Source organism: Pan troglodytes, chromosome 5 (assembly GCF_028858775.2).
Source record: "Pan troglodytes isolate AG18354 chromosome 5, NHGRI_mPanTro3-v2.0_pri, whole genome shotgun sequence".
Taxonomy (NCBI): domain Eukaryota; kingdom Metazoa; phylum Chordata; class Mammalia; order Primates; family Hominidae; genus Pan; species Pan troglodytes.
The window spans coordinates 16,879,249-16,902,167 of NC_072403.2; the positions used below are offsets into that span (position 1 = coordinate 16,879,249).

Here is a 22,919-nt window from a genome sequence, read left to right on the forward strand (position 1 = left end):
TGGGAGGATGGCTTTAGCCTAGGAGGTGGGGTTTGCAGTGAGCCAAGATTGTGCCACTGTGCTGCAGCCTGGGTGACAGAATGAGACCCTGTCTCAAAAAAAAAGGAAGATTGAGGGTCTTTTTTTTTTTTTTTTTTTTTTTTTTTTTTTTTTACTGTTCCCAAATGTTGCTGGAGGATGTTTATTATGAATGATGCTAAAATTCTGGGCTATTCCAATTTCCTGCAAATTTACTCTTTTGAATTTGTGTTTTGATGTAAACTTGTTGGTTTAGTTCTTCCCTTAGTTTTTTCTAAAGCTTTTAATGGTTTAATTATTTGGACATTTATTTTGCAAGTGCTTAGGATACCTTCGGGCTTATATAAATATTGAATAAACCCTCAAAGTTTCTTCATTTCCCTTCACTTATCCTTGTTTTATATCAAAGTAGTTAAGAATAGAGACAGCAATGTCTGCACCAATTCAAAGCCAACTTTTGCCGTTTATTCACTGAATTACCTCTCTCAGCAGTTGGTTTGTGTTTTGTGTCATATAAGCTGTGTATACAGTACAGAGCATATCAGCAAGTTCAGAGCGGTTTATAAGGAGCGGCTGCTGTGATTCTGAGAGTATCGACAGTGCCCCGCTTGCTCATGCAGAAATAGTTTGGTTAGGGTTTTAATCACATCTTCATCTTCTGTCTTCCATCAGCCTGGAGTGTGTTGCCCTCTGTCCACCTGAAGGGCTCTCATGCTCTGTAAGGAGAGGGGTGGGTTAAACCTATGAGCCAGAGTAAGTATTTATTCATCGAATAGTTCAACCTGAAATAATGAGTTATCAGTTAGAAATGGACCCAAAGAACAGTTTCTAGTAATACAGCTTTTATTTGAAATAAACACCAAAGAAATACCACAGCTTTAAAAATCTTTTTTTTTTTTTTTTTTTTTTTTTGAGACAGAGTCTTGCTGTGTCACCTAGGCTGAAGTGCAGTAGTGCGATCTCAGCTCACTGCAACCACCACCTCTCAGGTTCAAGTGATTCTCCTGCCTCAGGCTCCTGAGTAGCTGGGATTACAGGCGTCTGCCACCACGCCCAGCTAATGTTTGTATTTTCAGTAGAGACAGAGTTTTGCCATGTTGGCCAGGCTGGTTTCGAACTCCTGATCTCAAGTGATCCACCTGCCTTGGCCTCTCAAAGTGCTGGGATTACAAGCATGAGCCACCGTGCCTTGCCACAGCTTAAAAAATCTATAAATTTAAGCTGTGCCCCTGGCAAGAAATCTATGTTGATTTTCAGTGAGGGCATTGCTGACTTTCTACAGATACTGGTATTCAAAAATATACTTCTCTCTGTATAAGAGAATAATTTACAGCAGAGGTCAGGTCAGCAAATTTTTTCTGTAAAGGGCCAGATAGTAAATACTTTTGGCTTTCTGAGCCATGCAATCTCTTTGGCAACTACTCACCTCTGCCTTTGTAGCCAGAAAACAGCCAGAGACGGAATGGAAACACATGGGTATGCTGTGTTCTAATAAAACTTTGCTTTCAAGAACAGCAACAGATTAGTTTGCCAACCCCTGATACAGAGCAGTGGTTCCCAAACACTAGTGGCCATCACAATGACCAGGATGGCTTGCTAAAACATAGATTGCTGGGTCCTGTCCCTAGAGTTTTGAATTGAATAGATGGGACTTGAGAATTTGCATTTCCATCAAGTTCCCAGATACTGCTCATGTGCCAGTCTAGACCACACTTCGAGACCACACTTCGAGTTATCTACTGAAATATGACTTCACGTTCTTCCAATTCAGGGGTCTTACGATCTTAGTATTTATTTTTTTGTGGCTACGTTTATTAGATGTGTCTTTGAAAAATTAAAAAGAGAAGCTCAATAGCATTTATACCAAACTTTGAATGAAAGCACAAGGAGAAATTTCCTATTCAGTAAAAATGCAGTCAGAATTTTATTTACTGCAGTAAAATCTCAATTAACTCAATTAATCCTCAAGAAGGAAGGATTTAGTTAATGTAATTTTCCTGCTAATTAAAATTTAAATCTAGTATCCCCTTACACTAATTCTAATTGTTAGATATTTTATTTTCTTAGCTTAGTAAGCTGAGTAAAGGAAATATAATTGAATCATTGATCATTTAGGATTTTCACTAGGATCATTAGGCAGATCAGTTCTCATGCTGTAATAGAATAGGGGCAGGTAGAGCAGGAATGTTTAAATGAGTAGTCGCTTTGCTTTGACCTAGGACTTTAGACAGGCACATTCCCTCTGTCTCTGTCTCGTGCACTCTGTCTCTCTCTTAACTAAATCTCTGAAATAAGCTTGCTTTATTCTCCCTCCCCTTTGGTTTATATTAATGTATTTAATGAAAGTACTATTATTTGAAAATGTCTTTAAGGTAATTTTAAATTAATGAAAATAGTAATGTTGTAGCTCCTAAGGAAAACATTTCTGTCTCAATATATACTTTAAAAATAATTCAAAGAGTCAAGGTTTGAATCTATTGTCCATTTGAGGGGAGCAGTACTTGAATGCAGAGCAATTAGAAGACAACTGGAAATTGGCTGGGTGCGGTGGCACATGCCTGTAATCCCAGCGCTTTGGGAGGCCAAGGCGGGCAGATCACCTGAGGTCAGGAGTTTGAGGCCAGCCTGGCCAACATGGCGAAACCCCATCTCTAATAAAATACAAAAAAATTAGCTGGGTGTGGTGGCGCGTGCCTATGATTCCAGCTACTCATGAGGCTGAGGCACGAGAATTGCTTGAACTCAGTAGGTGGAGGTTGCAGTGAGTTGAGATCACACTACTGCACTCCAGCCTGGGTGACAGAGTGATTCCATCTTAAAAAAGATAACTGGAAATTGGAAATTCAAGAATCTGTAAGATTCTTTCCAACTGTAAAAACCAGAGTCTGGGATCAGGTGCCAGCCTTTCTCTTTTTACCTAACAGAATTTCTGATTTCCAAGGATTCATGAGATTTTCATTTCTGTATCTCGAGAAAGAGTAAATGACCTAATTCAGATTCAGTACCATGGCATTAAGCTAATATCCACCCCTCAACTAAAAACACACAGAAATTCTTAGTAGAATTAGCATTTATTTTCAAATGGAGTAAATCTAATACTTAAGCTTCTTAAAGTAATATTGAAAATGTCTTAGAATATTTTGATAACTTGTTTTTAATTATGAATATTAACACTTAAAAAAGATACTATATTTTAGGCTAAGCTTCTATCACCATCAGAGAAAGAAATACCCAAGCAAAATAACACCACATCTCCAAAGACTTCTGAACAAAAATTCCAAGATAGTTTTGCTTTTTTGACTGCTGAAGATTCTGCCCAGAAAACAGGTACATGATTTTCTGTTGACTTACATAGGAAAAAATTTGTATTTGGGAAAGGTAGTTTGAAGTAAACAAAACATTTTTATTTTAATATCTATTAAAGAAAATATGAAGATAACATTGTTCTTTACCTTAATGTCTCTTATTAGCAAATTAACAGAGGATATGATGTTTTAATTTTGCTGTGCCATTTGAGATCATCTTGTACCCAAGAATTGCTGGTCTCTTCTTTTTTTAAAGAAGCAAGACATCTCAAATGATGACCTGTAGCAGGGGTTGGTAAACATTTTTTGTAAGGTTCCAATAGTAAATATTTTTTGCTTTTTGATCCATATGGTTTCTTTTTCTTTTCTTTTTTTTTTGACATGGAGTCTTGCTCTGTCACCCAGGCTGGAGTGCAGTGGTGTGATCCTGGCTCACTGCAACCTCCGCCTCCCAGGTTCAAGCGATTCTCCTGCCTCAGCCTCCCATGGCCGGCTAATTTTTGTATTTTTAGTTGAGACGGAGTTTCACCATGTTGGCCAGTCCAGTCTGGAACTCCTGACCTCAAGTGATCTGCCCACCTTGCCCTCCCAAAGTGTTGGGATTACAGGCGTGAGCCACCATGGCCGGACTTGATCCATATGGTTTCTGTTGTGACTATTCAACTCTGCAGTTGTTGCACAAAATTGGCCATGGATAAGATGTAAGCCAATGGGGTGGCTGTCTTTCCATAAAACTTTATTTATAAAATCAGGTAGCAGACTGGATTTGACTTAGGGGCCAGAGTTTGCCAACCCTTAACCTATAGGCTTTTTCTTAACCCTCACTGTATTTTATTTTGACTGTGTTTTTAAGTTTGTTAATAATATGATTTTATTATTAATAACAATATTAATATTGTTCATTATTCTGCAGTTCAGCACATTGCCAGGCATACAATGATATTTAGTAAGTACTTCAATAACAATCTGTTAGTGTAGCTGCCACTGGAAGAAAATAAGTAGGGAAAATCAAAAAGTAGAGAGGAAAATGTAACATTAAAGAATAAAAGGGGTCAGGCACAGTGGCTCCCTCCTGTAATCCCAGCACTTTGGGAGGCTGAGGCGGGCAGATCACCTGAGGTCAGGAGTTCGAGACCAGCCTGACCAATATAGTGAAACCTCGTCTCTACTAAAAATACAAAAACTAGCCAGGCATGGTGGCAGGCACCTGTAGTCCCAGCTACTCGGGAGGCTGAGACAGGAGAATTGCTTGAACCGGGAGGCAGAGGTTGCAGTGAGCCACTGCACTCCAGCCTGGGCGACAGAGTGGGACTCTATCTCACAAAGAAAAAAAAATAGAATAAAAGGAAGGAAGAGAGCAAGATAGGGAAGAAAGGAACAAAGTTACTACAAAAGAGTAACAATCAACAAAATGGCAATACTAAGTTTTTACCTATCAATAATTACTTTAAATGGATTAAATTCTCCAATCGAAAGACACAGAGTGGTTGAATGGATAGAAAAAAGTGAGATTCAGCAATCTGCTGCTTACAGGGGACTCACTGTACCTTAAGGACAGATATAAACTGAAAGTGAAGGGTCGGAAAAAGATATTCCATGCAAATGGCAATCAAAAGAGAGCAGGGATGTGGCTATACCTACATCAGGCAAAATAGACTTTCTGTCAAAATTTGTCACAAGAGACAAAGACTAGATGATGATAAAAGGGTTAATTCATCAACAGGAAATAGCAATTGTAAATATATATATGCACCCAACATTACAGCACCTAAATGTATCAAGCAAATATTAATAGACCTGAAGAGAGAAATAGCAATACAATAACAGAGTTCTTTAATTACCCCACCTTCAATAGTCCATAGATTATCCAGAAAGAAAATCAATAAGGAAACAGTGGCTTGAATAATACTGTAGACCAGATGAATCTAACATATACAGAACATTCCATCTAACAGCAGTGGAACACATATTCTTCTCCAGTGTACAGTGCGCATGGGACATTCTCCAGAATTGATCATATGTTGGGCTACAAAATACATCTTAACAAATTTGAAAAGATTGAGATAATCTCAGAGGCCTTTCTGATCACAGCAGTATGAAACTAGAAATAATAGCAGGAGGAAGATTGGAAAATTCACAAATACATGGAAATTAAACAACACACTCCCAAATAACCAATGGATCAAATAAATTAAAAGGGAAATTAAAAAATCTTGAGATAAATGAAAATGGAAACATACCAAAATTTACGGGATGCAGCAAGAGCAGTGTTAAAAGGGGAGTTTATTAGCAATAAATACCTACATTAAGAAAAAAGGAAAATCCCAAGTAACTTCACCCCTCAAGAAACTAAAAAAGAAGAAACTAAACCCAAAGTCAGCTTAACGAAGAAAATAACAAATATTAAGGCATAAATAAATGAAGTAGGCACTAGAAAGACAATAGAAATGGTCAATGAAACTAAGAGTTTGTGTTTGGAAAGAATGAAATTGACAGACCTTTAGCTAGACTAACCAAGAGAAAGAGAGGACTCAAAAAAAAACTGTTAATGAAAAAGGAGACACTACAACTGATACCACAGAACTACAAAGGATCATAAGCCATTACAACAAACAAATTATACACCAACAAATTGGATAACCTAGAAGAAATGGGTGAGTTTCTAGAAACATGCGACCTACCAAGACTGAATATAAAGAAATAGAAAAGCTGAACAGACCCATAATGAGTAAGGAGATCAAATCAGTAATCAAACCTCCCAACGGAGAGTAGCCCAGAGCCAGACGGTTTCACTGGTGAACTCTACCAAGTATTTAAAGAAAAATTAATGCCAATCCTTTTCAAACTCTTCCAAAAAACTGAGGTGGACAGAACACTTCCAAACCCATTTTATGAGGCCAGCATTACCCTCTTGTCAAAGCCAGATAAGAATGCTACAAGAAAAGAAAATTACAGGCCAATGTCTCTGATGAACGTATATGTAAAAACCCTCAAAAATACTAGCAAAACTTACTAAATAGCACATTAAAAGGACTATACACCATGTTAAAGTAGGATTTATCCCTGAGATTCAAGGAAGTTTCCATATATGCAAATCAATAAATGTGATAAACCACATTAAGAGAATGAAGGTTAAATTCATAGAATCATTTCAATAGATGCAAAAAAAGCATTTGACAAAATTTAACATCCTTTCATAATGACTTTCAACAAATTAGGTACATATAGAATGCACCTCAATATTAAAAAGGCCATATATGACAAGCCCAGAGCTAGCATTCCACTCAATGGTGAAAAGCTGAAAGCTTTTCTTCTAAGATCAGGAATACGACAAAGGTGTCTACTCTTGCCACTTCTGTTTAACATAGTACTGGAAGTCCTACCCAGTTCTATCCAGGCAAGAAAAAGAAATAAAAGACATCAAAATAGGAAGATGTTAAATTGTTTTTGTTTAAAGATGACATGATTTTACATATATCAAACTAAAGGCTTCACCAAAAAACTGTTAGAACTAATAAATGAATTCAGTAAAGTTGCAGGATACAAAATCAACATACAAAAATCAGTTGTGGGGTTTGTTTCTGGGTTTCAACAAAACAAAACAAAAATCAGTTGCATTTCTAGACACTAACAGTAAACTGTCTAAGAAAGAAATCAAGAAAATCTCAGCCAAGCATGGTGGCTCATGCCTGTAATCCCAGCACTTTGGGATGCCAAGGCCGGCGGATTACGAGGTCAGGAGATCGAGACCATCCCAGCTAACACAGTGAAACCCCATCTCTACTAAAAATACAAAATATTAGCCAGGCATGGTGGCACACTCCTGTAGTCCCAGCTACTCAGGAGGCTGAGGCGGGAGAATTGCTTGAATCCAGGAGGTGCAGGTTGCAGTGAGCTGGGATCACGCCACTGCATTTCAGCCTGGGGGACACAACGAGACTCCATCTCAAAAAAAAAGAAAATTTCATTTATAATAGCTTACAAAAAACACATAAAAATAACCAAGGAGGTGAAAGATCATAATCTGAAAACTATAAGACATTGATGAAATTAATTGAAGACACAAATAAATGGAAGAATATCCTATGTACATGGATTGGAAGAATTGTTAAAATGTCCTTATTATCCAAAGCAATATACAGATTCAATTCAACTGCTATCAAATTTCTACTGGCATTTTTCACAGAAATAGAAAAAACTATCCTAAAATTTATATGGAACCACAAAAGATCCTAAATAGCCAAAGCAATCTCGAGAAAGAGGAATAAAGCTGGAGGCATCACACTTTCTGATTTCAAAGTGTATTCAAAAACTATAGTAATCAAAACAGTATAGTACTGCCATAGAGACAGGCACATAGGCCAAGATAACATTATGGGCCCAGACATAAACCTACACATATATATGGCCACTTAATCTTTGAAAAGGGCACCAAGAATACACAATGAGGAAAGGAAAGCGTCTTCAATAAATGTTTTGGGAAAACTGGTTATCCACATACTAAACAATGAAATTGGGCCTTTGTTTTATACCATATACAAAAATCAACTCAAAATAGGTTAAGACTTTAAGATCTAAAACTGTACAAGACAAAAATAGGGAAACAGCTCTTTGACATTGGTCTTAGCAATGATTTCTTGCATACAACCCTAATAGCACAATAAACTTTTGGGACTATGTCATACTAAAAATCTTGTGCACAGCAAAGAAAGCAATCAATCAAATGGAAAGACAACCTAAAGAATGGGAGAAAATATTTGCAAATCATATATCTGATAATAGGTTAGGGGTTAATATTCAAAATAACTTCCACAACTCAAAAGCAAGACAACACATAACCTAATTAAAAATGGGTAAAGAAGCTGAATAGACATTTTTCCAAAAAAGATGCACAAATGGCTAATGGGTATATGTACTCAACATCACTGATCATTAGAGAAATGCCAATCAAAACCATAATGTGATATCTCACACCTGTCCAGATAGCTATTATCGAAAAGACAGGAGATAACAAGTGTTGGCAAGGGTATGGAGAGAAGGGAACAATTGTACACTGTTGGAGAGAATGTAAACTGATGCAACTATTGTGGAAAACAGTATGGTGTTTTCTCAAAAAAATTAGAATTGTATAGAATCCATCAATCCCACTTCCATGTATATATCCAAAGCAGATAAAATCAGCATCTTGAAGAGAGATCTGCACTCCCATGTTTATTGCAGCATTATTCACAATAGCCAGGATATGGAATCAGCCTAAGCACTGGTCAGTGGATGAATGAATATAGAAAATGTGGTATATATTAATAATGGAATACTATTCAGCCTCAAAAAAGAAGGAAATCAGGCCATATGCAACAACATGGATAAACCTGGAGGACATTATAGTAAGTGAAATAAGCTAGTCACTAAAGGACAAATACTATATAATCTCACATATATACGGAATGTAAAAAAGTCAAACTCATAGAAACAGAGAATGGAACAGTGGTTGCCAGGTGCTAGGAGGTGGGGGGAAAGAGGAGATGGTCCTCGAAGGATATAAACTTTCAGGCATAACATGAACAAGTTCTGGGGATGTAATATACAGCACAGGTAGTGATGGATGTGTTCATCGATTTGAAAGTGATAATCATTACACCGTATATATGTATATCAAATCATCAAAAAAGAGTAAGAGGCAATAAGGGAGGGGTTTCTAAGGGAGAGAAGAATCACAAGATTGAGGTGGAAGAATCCCTGCCCGTGTTATATGGGCAGCTCCTTAAGGTGCCGATCTAGTTGAAGTAACTGGCTGTTAATCTTAACTACAGATGTACAAACCTAATAAGAATTCATCTTTGACAAACCTGACAAAAACAAGAAATGGGGAAAGGATTCCCTATTTAATAAGTGGTGCTGGGAAAATCGGCTAGCCGTATGTAGAAAGCTGAAACTGGATCCCTTCCTTACACCTTATACAAACATTAATTCAAGATGGATTAAAGACTTAAATGTTAGACTTAAAACCATAAAAACCCTAGAAGAAAACCTCAGCAATACCATTCAGGACACAGGCATGGGCAAGGACTTCGTGTCTAAAACACCAAAAGCAATGGCAACAAAAGCCAAAATTGACAAATGGGATCTAATTAAACTAAAGAGCTTCTGCACAGCAAAAGAAACTACCATCAGAGTGAACAGGCAACCTACAGAATGGGAGAAAATTTTTGCCATCTACTCATCTGACAATGGGCTAATATCCAGAATCTACAATGAACTCAAACAAATTTACAAGAAAAAAACAACCCCATCCAAAAGTGGGCAAAGGATATGAACAGACACTTCTCAAAAGAAGACATTTATGCAGCCAACAGACACATGAAAAAATGCTCACCATCACTGGCTATCAGAGAAATGCAAATCAAAACCGCAATGAGATACCATCTCACACCAGTTAGAATGGCGATCATTAAAAAGTCAGGAAACAACATGCTGGAGAGGATGTGGAGAAATAGGAACACTTTTCTTTTACACTGTTGGTGGGAGTGTAAACTAGTTCAACCATTGTGGAAGTCAGTGTGGTGATTCCTCAGGGATCTAGAACTAGAAATACCATTTGACCCAGCCATCCCATTACTGGGTATATACCCAAAGGATTATAAAACATGCTGCTATAAAGACACATGCACAGGTATATTTATTGCTTCACTATTCACAATAGCAAAGACTTGGAACCAACCCAAATGTCCAACAACGATAGACTGGATTAAGAAAATGTGGCACATATACACCATGGAATACTATGCAGCCATAAAAAATGATGATTTCATGTCCTTTGTAGGGACATGGATGAAGCTGGAAACCATCATTCTCAGCAAACTATCGCAAGGATGAAAAACACCACATGTTCTCAGTCATAGGTGGGAATTGAACAATGAGAACACATGGACACAGGAAAGGGAACATCACACACTGGGGCCTGTTGTGGGGTGGGGGGAGGGGGGAGGGATAGCATTAAGAGATATACCTAATGTTAAATGATGAGTTAATGGGTGCAGCACACCAACATGGCACATGTATACATACGTAACCTGCACGTTGTGCACATGTACCCTAAAACTTTATAATAAAAAAGAATTCATGTCCCGAAAGACACAGTCAGTAGATTTTTGTTTCACTTAGAACTGTGTTCCTTTTTTTTGATGATGAGATTTAATATCTAGAATGATAGTGAATTCTTATTGCTTTGTTACTTGGCGTGTATTCACTTGAAACTTCTCTCTAATGCTCAGAGCTTCAAGATCCTCACTCACTGAGTGAGCTCTCTTCCTTGAAGCACTCAGAAGATGAAGAAAAACCTGAGGTACTATTTAATTGTTGGTTATTCATCTGATTTTCCAGAATTAATATCATATTTGCATAACACATTGGCTATTCCTTATGACGAGTACACCACTTGTTTCTTGCTTTGCCATAAAGGACGTAATTTGTGGTCTGTTTTGTTTTTAAGATTGTGAACCAAGAATCACTAACAGAAAGTACTAGCTTGAAACATAAGCTGAGAAACTTGGAAGACAAAGGTAAGAGAATAGTACTTTTTTTGTGTGTGCGCAGAATAAAATGAAATTAATCTGATTTTGGCAGACTGGGCTGTTACTCAGATTGCAGATCAAGTCACTTTGCACAGTGACTATTGCCAGGCCGTGGAGGGAGCAGTGTGAGCTGCTTACTAGTTCTAAATGTTCATGAAGGTTAGGAGGAAAAATGGGGGGCTCCATTCAGGAACGAGGACCTCTTGTGCCAAGGAAGGTATAGCCTGGGACCTGAATCCCACCAGCCAGTCACACCTTCTCTCCAGCCTCAGGGGAGGGCACAGTGGCGGTACTTTGCTAAGGATCTCATCCAGAGCTTATTTCATTCTCAAGCATGTAGGTCACTTGTGGTTTATAAGAAATGTTCTAAAACATTGTGTGGTCAAATTATTAAAACTTCTGAGTTCATTTACTCATGTTAACAGTGGTATGAAGATTTCCAGTCTGGTTCACAATGTTGTATCTAATATAATGTAATGAGTTAATATAATACTTTTCTACTGTTTATGATGTTTCTTGACTGCATTTTTTTCTCTACTTTTAAAATTACGTATCGAAAGGATTCAACTAGTTATAAATATGTGTAGGATATTTAGAATATTAATGCAACAAATATCTGCAAACCATCATCCTGTTTTAGGAATATAACATTACTATTGCTTTCAAAATCCTGGTATGCTTTATCTGAAACCCATCCCACCCCCTCCCCTTAATTTTATGTCTGAGTCTCTGCTTTTTTGTTCATTTGTGCGTTGTGAGAAATACCATACATTCAGAAGAGATAGATGTGTACAGTTTAAAGAATGACTATAAAGTGAACATCTGTGTAACCACAGCTCAAATTGGGAACTAGAAAATTGCCATTGGCTTAGAATCCTTCCATACCAGATTATTACTTATTAATTTCTTCCATCCCTCATAGAGGTAATGACTTATGACTTTTGTAAAAATCCTTCAGTTACTTCTCTTTATAATTTTGCTTTCTCCATATGTATCCCTAAATAATATACAGTTTAGTTTTATCTGATTCTAAATGTAAACAAATGACATTATACTATATACATTATATGTGGCTTCTTTTGCTCAATCATTTGTGAGATCCATTCATGCTAATGTGTGTAATTGAGGCATATTTCTTTACTATTTAGCATGCAGTTACATGAAAATACCATATTTAAAAATCCATTCCAGTGCTGTGGGATATTTGGATTTTTGCAGTTTGGGTTGTTAGAAATAATGCCACTATGAAGAATCATGAACTCTCTCCTGATACACATGTTAAAAATCTTGTCTAGGCACATTTTTAGGAGTATAATTGCTGGGTTATAGAATATGTATACCTTTAACAATTTTACGTATGCCAAACTTTCTCAAAGTGACTGTATCTTTTACTTTTCCACCAGCCGTATATGAGAGTCCTGTTGCTTTACATCCTCACCAACACTTGGTATTTTAAATTTCTGATATATGTGTGTGTGGACACTGAAGTTTTAATTCAAATATCCCTGATTGAAATTTAGCATAATTTTGTGGGTTTGTTAGCCATTTGAATTTCCTCTTGTGTAGTGTCTAACACGTCTTGCCTAGTTGTCTATAGAATTATCTTCTTATATTGATTCCTAGGAATTCTTCGTAATACATTCTGGACACTCGTCCTTGATTATGTGGCTTGTAAATATCTTCTTCCACTGTGTGGTCTGTACTTCTCTCTCTGTATAATCTGTTTAAGATTGCTTTTTTTGATAAATCAAAGCTTTTAATTTTAATAAATTCTCTTTCATCTTTCCTCTGTGGTTAGTCATATGAAATTCTTACCTACCAAAAACATATTATATATTATTTCCTATATTACTACATTTAATGCTATTCATTTCTCTCTAAGTACTGCTTTAGGTGAATCCCACACATTATAATATATAATATTTGTCATTATTTACTTTAAAATATTATTATTATTTTTTATTTTTTTATTTTGAGACAGAGTCTCACTCTGTCACCCAGGCTGGAGTGCAGTGGCGTGATCTTGGCTCACTGCAACCTCTGTCTCCCAGGTTCAAGTGATTCTCCTGCCTCAGCCTCCCAAGTAGCTGGGATTACAGGCATGTGCCACCATGCCCGGCTAATTTTGCATTTTTAGTAGCGACGGGGTTTCGCCATGTTGGCCAGGCTGTCTTGAACTCCTGACCTCAGGTGATCTGCCTGCCTCGGCCTCCCAAAGTGCTGGGATTACAGGCATGAGCCACCGTGCCCGGCCTAAAATATTTTTTATTTTGATTTCTTCATTGATCCAAATGTTGGTTAGAAGTATATTTGTTAATTCTCAGTGGTATAGGAGCTTTTAGCTATCTTTTTGTTATTGTTTTCTACTTTGATTGCATTGTGACTAGAGAACATTGTCTGTATGATTATACCTTTTGAAATTTTGAGATGTACGTTATGGCTTAGTATATGCCAATTTTTAAAAATATTAATTTGTGGTTAAAAGAGTATATTTCACAATCATTGGGTGCAGTGTCTCTATATATGTATATTCATTAGGTTACTTTTCTTACCTATGTCCTTCAAATCTTACATTCTTACTGTTTTTTAATCAGTCTACTTATTCTATCAAGTGCTGAGAGAAGTGTATTAAAACCTTTCGCTATGATTGTGGATTTGCTGGTTTTTTCTTCTGGTTCTGTTCAATTTTTGCTTCCTATAAATCTTTTTTCTAAATAATAAGTCTTTAGGCCAGGCGTGGTGGCTCACACCTGTAATCCCAGCACTTTGGGAGGCCAAGCTGGGTGGATCACCTGAGGTCAGGAGTTCAAGACCAGCCTGACCAACATGGGGAAACACTGTCTCTACTAAAAATACAAAAATTAACCAGGTGTGATGGTGCATGCCTGTAATCCCAGCTACTTGGGAGGCTGAGGCAAGAGAATCACTTGAACCCGGGAGGCGGAGGTTGTGGTGAGCCAAGATCGTGCCATGGCACTCCAGCCTGGGTAACAGAGTGAGACTCCATCTCAAAAAAAAAAAAAAAAAAAAAAAAAAAGAGTAAGTCTTTAGATAAAAGTAAAATATTTACCTTATTGTATATTTGCCTTATGGCATATTAAAACTCTTATCATTATGAAGTGATGACCCCTATATCTAGTCATGTTTTTGTCTTGAAGTCTGTTTATTTCGTTTAGAATTTGCATGGTATAATTTCTAAAAGTCTTTTCATGACTGACATATGTGTATGTGTTTCATAATGTTATATATATAACTTGTAAACAGCCTGTATTTGGACTTCCTTGCCCCTCATTTCATAGTATGTCTTTTAACTGGAGTATTTAGTCCATTTACATTTCATGTACTTTCCCCCATATTTGGATTATATCTACCAATTTGTTTTGTACTTTCTGTGTGCCCCAACCATTCTGTTTTCTCTCATTCTTTTCATTTTGCATAAGTATTTTTATTGTATTTTTTACCTCTACTCATTTGTAGTTATATACTCTATTTCTTTTTTCATTTACTGATTAACTTAGAAATCATAATGTGTCATTTCTAAGCCTAAATTTAATCTAGTGTTACTTTTCCATAACGTGTAAATTTCTAAGCCTAAATTTAATTTAGTGTTAATCTAGTGTTACTTTTACATAATGTGTAAATTTCTAAGCCTAAATTTAATTTAGTGTTACTTTTCCTCCAGATTATATAGACCTAAGATCCTTGAATTCCATTGGCCTACCCCAACCACATAATGTGTTGGTGTTCTTTAATTTTATTTTAAAACTTGAGGTTGAATTTTTGCTTTATGAAAATGCCCATTCAACCTTTATTCTTGAATTAACTTTTACTGGGTGAAGAATACAATATTGGCAGAATTTTTTTCTATCATACATCAAAGAAATTATTCAATTGGTTTTTGTTTTCTATTCTTCCTGATGAAAATTTAGCTGTCAATTTACCAGTCATTCTTCAAAGGTAATTTGTCCTTTTTTTTTCCTCCTCAATATATATATGATTTTTTCCATTTATCCTTGGTAATGTTCCACTTATTAAAATTTGTCTAAGTAAGTCTAAATACGTCTAAGATAAACCTTTTTGTTTATCTTCCTTTGCATTTGTAGGGAATCTGGAATATGTGACATGTCTTTCATCAGTTCTGGAAAATTCTCAGCAATTATCTCCTCAAATATTGCTTTTGGCTCATTCTTCTTTCTCCTGCTTGAACTCCAACTAGATTCCACATCTTTTACCCACTCCTACATATTTTCTATTCCTTCACTTTATTTGCATGCTAGATAATTTCATCTGTTTTTCACAACTACCTGTTCACCAGTATCTAATACTGGACCTATCGTTGAATGTTTATTTTATTTTTTATTTCTAGAAGTTGTTTGGTTCTTTCTAGAGCTGCTAGGTCCTTTTGTGTAGTTCCTATTCCCTGAAGATATTTTTGAGCTTGTTTTTCTTTGTTTAAATAGAGTAGTTTATCTTCTTTCCTCTTTTTCAAAGTTGACTTTAGTTGTTCAAGGGACTTCTTATTTTTTCATATAAATTTAGACCAAGTTGATCAAGTTACTTAAGTTCACTGGAATTTTGATAGAAATTGCATTAAATATATAAGTTAACTTGAAGAGAAGTGACATCTTTAAAATATTAAACCATCCCACACAAGAGTATGAAATGTCTCTCTATTGATCTGTGTCATTGTCTGCATCCTTTATTGAGTTTTAAAGTTTTCTCTGTGAAGGGCTTATGTATTTTGGGGTAATTCCTAGGTATTTATGATTTTGTTACTATTGTTTTAAAATTTGTTATTGCTAAAGTAGAGCGATACTGTTAATTTTTATAAAATAACCCTGTATCTGGCAACCTTGCTGAACTCTTATTAGGTCAAATAATTTATCTGTTGATTCTCTTAGTTGTCCTAAGTAGATGATTCTATTACTTGCAAAAAATGATAGATTCTTTCTCCCCTTCTGATACTTACATCTCTTATTTTTTGTTCTTCATAGCATTGGCCAATATCTTTAGTATGTCTTAAACATAGCAGTGAAAATCTGCATCCTTGTCTTTTTTCTAATCTTATAGCAAATGCATCTAAAGTTTCTCTGTTAAGTAAAATGTTTGCAGTAGATTTTTGGTATTGAATTTTTACCAGGTTAAAGAAGTTCCTTTCTACTCATAATTTGCTCTGAGTTTTTAAAAAATCATACATAAGTATTGAAGTTATGAAATGCATTTTTCTGCATCAACTAAGATAATCAAATGAATTTTCTCCTTTGGTTTCTTTTTTTCCCTCCAGCTTTATTGAGGAATAATTGGCAAATAAAAATTGTATATATTTAAGGTATCTAATATGATATTTTGTTATGCATATGCATTGTGAAATGATTACCATAATCAAGCTAATTTACATATCCCCTCACATAGTTATCTTTGTGTGTGTGTATGCGTGTGTTAATAATAAAGATCTACTCTCTCAGCCAATTTCAAGTACATATACATTATTATTAGCTATAGTCACCATTCATATCTCAGGTCTCTAGAATTTTTCATATAATAACTGAAAGTTTATGCCCTTTGACCAATGTCTCCCTGTTTTCCCAACCCCTTGATTCCTGGTAACCACCCTTCTATGCTAAGTGAAAGAAGCCAAACACAGACCAATGCTGCATAGTTTTACTTATATGTGGAATTTTTAAAAGTACAACTCATAGAAACAGAGAGTAGAAGGGTATGGTGGTCCTTTTGCTTATTAATATGACAAATTATATCAATAGGTATTATGTTGTTCAGCCATACTTGTGTTCCTGGGATAAACCTCATTTGATTGCGGTACATTTAAAAAAAAATACATTGTTGGACTTATTTAGTGAATACCTTATTAATGAGCTTTACATCTACACTCGTGAGTGGAACAAACCTGTACTTTTCTCCTACTGCTATTATCTGGCATTGGAATCACTGTCACACTAGCCTGTGGATGGAAGCTGGGCAGCTCTCTCTCTTGCTGGAAAAGTTTATATACGATAAGAACTAACTATTTTTTAAAAGTTTGTAAAACCACCTGGGAATTTGGGGAATTTGGGGGAAAACGTTATTATTTCAATTTCCTTAATAGCCACTGATATACCCAAGTTCTCTATTTCTTCTTGGGTCAGTTTTGGAATTCTGTGTTTTTCTAGGAATGCCTCTCTTAGCATCATATTTTTTAGTGTGCTTCTTAATGTTTAATTTTAATCATTGTAGTTGTTTCCTTTTTATTGTGTACTTGCTTATTTGTATCTTTGACTCTTGATAAGTTTTACTAGAGGTCCACCTAACTCATCTTTTAAAGAATTGGTATTTTGGTTTGTTACTCTTCTCTGTTTTTATTTCTATTGTTTTCTCTTCCGTTGTTATCTGCTCTTTTCTGTTTTTACTTCTTATATCTTTATGTTTATTCTGATGCTCTTTTTCCAGCTTTTGAGTTAAATACTCATTTGTTTTTAACCTTTCTGTTTTCTTGATAAATGCATTTAAGTTTTCTTAGAAATGCTTTGGCTATATCACATTTTGATATTAGTGCTTTTGTTACCATCGATGGTTAGTAGTTCTTCCTTTTTATGTATTTTTTAAAACCCAGTTATTTAGTAAAATTTAATGTAGTTTCAAAGCATATGGGATACTTTTGTTACTTATTGCTAACTTTTTGCGACATAGTCAGAGAAACACAGTCTGTACAATATCTTTCCTTTAGATTTACATTAAGGAAATCTAGGCTTACATTAAGGCCTAACTGGACTTGCCTTATGGCTGAAAACGGTATCCAAATTTCATAAGTGTTCTGTATGTACTTATCTATATCCTTTGTTCTATTTTATATGTTTTGAGGCAGTGCTACTAGGTGCATCAGGAAGTGACTGTTCATCTCTAGTAACTCTTCTTACTTAGTTAATATCAATAAAGCAACACTAGTTTTCTTTTGGCTAATATTTACCTGATACATCTTTTTTTTTTTTTTTTGCCATTCTTTTATTTTCAATCTTTTTTTCATCCTTGTGAATTGCTGACTATCACATAAAGAGCTTATATCTGGATTTAAAAAATCTGATCTGACAATCTCTTTTAATAGGAGCAATTAATCCATTGTGCTTCCATTGATATATTTGGATTGAGTTTTCTCGTCTTTGTCCCACATTCTCATTCTTTTATTCTTTCTGTCCTTGCCTTCATTTAGATTTATCATTTTTAATCATTTTCCCCCTTTTCCTAGTTTGGAAGTTTTCGTCCCCTATTTCTAAAGTTAACCCTAGAAATTTTAACACACACCCTTTTAAAAGCTTCAAGTAAATGTTTTCACCATATCCCAAACAGAAGAAGGACCTTTGAGCACTAACTTCAATCACATTTCTGAACATTTAGTTTCCAAACATATGGGTTATTTTAAAGCTGTCCTTTCATTACCTTTTGCTAACTTATTGCAACATGGTCAGAGAAACACAGTCTGTACAATATTGTTTGTTTAGAATTTATTGGGGCTTATATTAAGACCCAATTTGACTTGCCTTATGGTTGAAAACTGTATCCAAATTTCATGAGCGTTCTGTGCCGTACTTATTCTTCTGACCCTTTGGCTGCTTCTCTAGTTTTTTTAATTCGTAAGATGTTCTCTGTTGGTATTACTTTACTCAGTGTTTTATTAGATTTACACTCAGATTTAATCATTTTGCTCACAATTCCTCTTTGCATCTTTCCTCCTGGTATCACTGTCCTTTTGTTCTTTTTGCCTGAATTACTTCAAAAAATATTTTTAGCATTTTCATTAGAGGATTTATGTTTCTTTTAGAAAATACAGTCTAAGGTCCAATTGGTCTTTTGTTTTTGTAGTATGATCAGCAGGAGCCCCTCCTTTAACTAGAGCCTCTCCTCCAGCTCTCCAACAGAAGCTAGGAGAGAAGAAGAGACTTGTGTCAGAGGGACCCTCAGATAGACTGGAGTATGGTGTGCAATTTTGGGTCACTGCAGCCTTCGATCTCCCAGGCTTAAGCAATCCTCCCACCTCAGCCTCCCAAGTAGGTAGGACTACAGGTGCATGCCACCACACCCAACGGATTTTTGTAATTTTCGTAGAGACAGGGATTTGACATGTTGGCTAGGCTCGTCTTGAACTCTTGGACTCAAGCAACCTGTCACCTCAGCCTCCCAAAGTGCTGGGATTATAGGCATGAGCCACATGCCCAGCCAGAGGATAATTTTTTTAAGATTTTGAATTTTGCCTTCATCTACTTTCTTGGAGAGGTCTCCAGAATCAGGAAGGAGTCAGGAGGATAGCTCCTTCCTAGCTCAGTGCCCGGCATATAGACACACTCCATAAGTATTTGTCAAGGGAATGGAGTAAGAAACTTAGAAAACCCAACATTTAAGGCTGGGCATGGTGGCTTATGCCTGTAATCCCAGAACTTTGGGAGGCCAAGGCAGGAAGATTGCTTGAGCTCAGGAGTTCAAGACCAGCCTGGGCAACATAGTGAGACCCTGTCTCTACAAAAATTACAAAAACATTAGCCAGGCATGGTGGCGTGTCCCTGTGTTCCCAGCTACTCTGGAGGCTGACATGGGGGTGGTTGAGCTTGGCAGGATGAGGCTGCAGTGAGCTGTGATCGTGCCACTGCATTCCAGCCTGGGTGACAAAGCAAGACCCTGTCTCAAAAGAAACAAACAAAAAGAAAACCCAACATTTAATGATGAAACTTTGCTTGATTCGCTATTTAAGCATTTATATGTAGTCACAAATAAATATTTATTATCAGTTGAGTTATCCATTCTTAACTGCATTAATCTATACAAAAGATATTTAGTAGTTCCCATCAAACTGAGTAATTCAACAGTAAAGATAGTCTTTAAATTGTCATACTCTTAGCACTTAATAAACATCGGTAAACAAAGTACTTGCCTTGGGAAAGCGCTGTGAAAACCACAGAGGATCTTTTGGTAGATTGTGTTCTTGCTCAGGAAAGACTGTTGGCCTTTATCATTGTTTACCACAGGGTGTCACTTCAGAGCAAGGTTTCAAAAAATGCCTTAACTTAGGGGAGCTTGGCTGTTAACCATAGGTCTGGCATTAAACATTGTTTTTAACAGAAGTTTTGTAAGTTGAAAAATACAACACAGACGCCAAACATACGTTCACTGAAACTTGTGCCCAGTCGGCTACCCAAGATAAGTTCAGAAGCTCCTCAGATTGTACCTGTCTTCACTTTTCTTGGAAATGAAGAAAGCCGGGTTCTTGTGAGAGCAGGAGCACACCCCCTCTGCAGCCACCAACACATACACATGGATTTCACATTCTTTTAAGATGACTTGACTGCGTTTGTGTTTATTTTTGAGGTGTTCTGTGTATTAGTTTTAACTCTGTTATGAAAATGTTGAAACGTGCTAGTGAAAAGTGGCATACAGTTACCATGGAAACAAAACTGAGCCAAGGACATCACTTAGTACCTGCAGCCTCTCCTGATGAAGTGCTGGTTCTTGTGCAGGAGCCTGTGCTCTCTGGAGAGCCATGCCTTTGGTAAAGGTAAAGAACTTCACGAGCACTGCCACTTCGAAGAAGGTTTCTAAAAGTCTAGTGATTTCCATGTCCCTGAAGCCATCCAACTGGATGATCCCTTGTTAGTAGGTTCACAAATTCCGCATAATTCATTCAAAGGGTGACCAGGTTATTTACACGATGTTCCTGGATTTCTCTCTTTGGTGGATGTAACTAGTGTCTGTGCTGACAGATGCCTTGCTTTGCCCCAGGTATGCATGGGGGTGGAACATTGAAATTCAAGGACAAACTTTGGGCTATTGCTACAAATTTGCCACCAAGAAAAAAAAAAAAAAAAAGTTCCAGAAGGGGCAGAACAGGTAGTAAGGAAAAGAAACGTGGTGATTGTTGATCAGTGCCTAATTGAGGCTAGGTGGAATCCTTTTTAAGTGGTTTCTTTTGGCCCTGACTGCGGTATAGACACCACGGAAGATGCAAGCATGAATGTTGTTTGCCTTGAGGCCGAAAGAAAAGGATAGAGTTGTAATTGGGTTCTTTTTTTTTATTTTTAAAAGTCTTTGCCCTTGAAATGACGGGATCCCCCCAGAAAATATCCATCCAAACCCTTCAAACAAATGGACACACCTAAGTCTAAGTGCAATGAGAAGAAAAGAGGTACTAGCTCCTATAAGATGCCTCTCACAGATAAGAGTATTTCTTAATGTGTTTCTTTTCTTTTTTTATTACAGAGAGGCCAGATACTGGCTGTTTCTTTTCTAAGTTCTGCAGAATGGGAATGTGATCTCTAATGAATTTTTCAGTTTATGAAAGTACTATTATAGAATACTAATTAGGGTGTCCCATGAGGTCTGTCCTTAATAGTTATTACTAGTTACTATTATTACTAGTTTAATCCTTTTTGCTTTGAGATCATCCTTTTTCTTTCTCAATTGGTATTTCTTACCTCTCATTTATAATTTTCTTTTTTTCCAAATTCATATATTTATAGATTCCTCCAAAAGGTAGTTTTATCAGATCTTAAAGTGCTAAATGTATTAACTGCTATTTGTCTTAAAGTGTTAAATGTATTAATTGCTATTTGTCTATTAATAAAGGCAGTTTCTTTTCCTTACTTCCTGTTCTGCCCCTTCTGGAACTTTTTTTTTTTCTTAGTGGCAAATTTGTAGCAGTAGCCCAAAGCATGGCCACTATAGCAAATATGTAGTGGCTATTTAGGTCTCTAAAGCTTGTGATGCTTCTCTACCTCTACCCTCACCACTAGGAGAATTAGAATAAGAGAATTGAAATAAACTCTTATCTGTTGTATTGAGATCTCCATTGGGCATATCAGGTGTTTTATTTGTAGGAGCTTGGGTATTCTGCAGCATTCATCTATTCATTTGTTGAACAAATGTTTATTGAGTGTCTACTATGTGCCAGACACTTCTGTAGGTGTCAGGGATATGGTAGTGAAGAAAAAAAATGCCTGCCCTCACTGGGCCTTACCCTCTAGTGTGGGAGACAGATGATGGACAAGTAAAACATGTAGTATGTTGTATGTGATAAAGGCTGAGAAGAAAATTAAGCTGGGAAGAGAGTGTGAAGAGTTGGGAGGCTACATTGAAATTTAAGGTTAGATGGATGGAGAAATCCTTGGTGCAGATCTATGGGGAAGTGCTCTGGTCAGAGGTCAGAGGAGTCTCAAGTGCAAAGGCCTTGAGGTAAGACCGTGCCTGGGATGTCCAAGGAACTACAAGGAGACCAGGATATCAGGAGCAGAGTGGAGGAAGGGTCACTTTGTCTTTACCTCTATCTGCCAGCCGCATCGCCCTGCCTCTCGCACATAGTAACGTCCACATATTCATGGAATGAATTAGTGAAACTGAATTCCAGAACTTTCAGAGAGAAAAACCAACAGCAACTAGACAGGCATGTGACAAAAGAGAAGTCAGATGATGTCACAACTAAAGGTACAGTGCGGGGGAGAGAGTGGTTTTAGGTGGGAGGGATAGACTCGAGTGGGGTTTGAAGTAAAGATGTCAAATACTTGGAGACACAAGTTGGCCGCTTGAGAGAGCTCAGGCAAGAGAGAGATTTGGAAGTGACAATTGAAGGTGAAGGATTGACGATTTCCTCTAGGGAGATGGCTTTGGGCAGGAACTCAGAGAGGGAGGGATTCATTCCATAGGCAGAACCTTGAGGATGGAGGAGAAGCGGGCAGCAAAGAAAAGGAGGAGTTGAGCATAAAGCCAGGGCTCTGTGAACCATGGTGGTGCCATTGATAAGATGATGAGGACCAGACATGTCTGGGATAAAAGTGAACATCAGAATAGAAAATATTTAGTGTTATGCTGAATTGAAATGGGAATCTATGTTCGAGTCTCTCAAAATCACTTGAGCTGTGAGGAGGCAAGATGGCTTCGTTTATGACGTAGCCTTCAGCATAGCGCCGATGTGCCCGTGTCACCAGCAGATGGCGCGCTCCGGGGTGTGAGCTGAAGCACTTCCAAAGGCCCATCTGCCTGGAAACCTTGCTGT

General features: G+C 36.8%; 1 protein-coding gene and 1 long non-coding RNA gene across 3 annotated transcripts in view; one reads left to right on the forward strand and one right to left on the reverse strand.

The window, feature by feature from the left end:
- The window catches only part of SYCP2L (synaptonemal complex protein 2 like), an 87,394-nt gene that overhangs the window by 45,011 nt on the left and 19,464 nt on the right, over positions 1-22,919 (forward strand). Inside the window, exons 21-23 of the mRNA XM_054685588.2 lie at positions 3,216-3,345; positions 10,595-10,665; positions 10,813-10,882. Of these exons, the coding sequence (XP_054541563.1) occupies positions 3,216-3,345; positions 10,595-10,665; positions 10,813-10,882 (271 nt within the window). The remainder of the gene's footprint in view (positions 1-3,215; positions 3,346-10,594; positions 10,666-10,812; positions 10,883-22,919) is intronic.
- On the reverse strand, positions 462-22,784 carry LOC134810264 (uncharacterized). 2 transcript variants are annotated; one of them, XR_010157895.1, is made up of 3 exons: positions 22,189-22,784; positions 19,809-20,704; positions 462-734 (listed from the first exon to the last, which is right to left on the reverse strand). It is a non-coding gene; the product is annotated as an uncharacterized LOC134810264 (long non-coding RNA). The 2 variants fall into 2 exon arrangements; XR_010157894.1 differs by having other exon boundaries at positions 19,809-20,896; positions 22,189-22,246.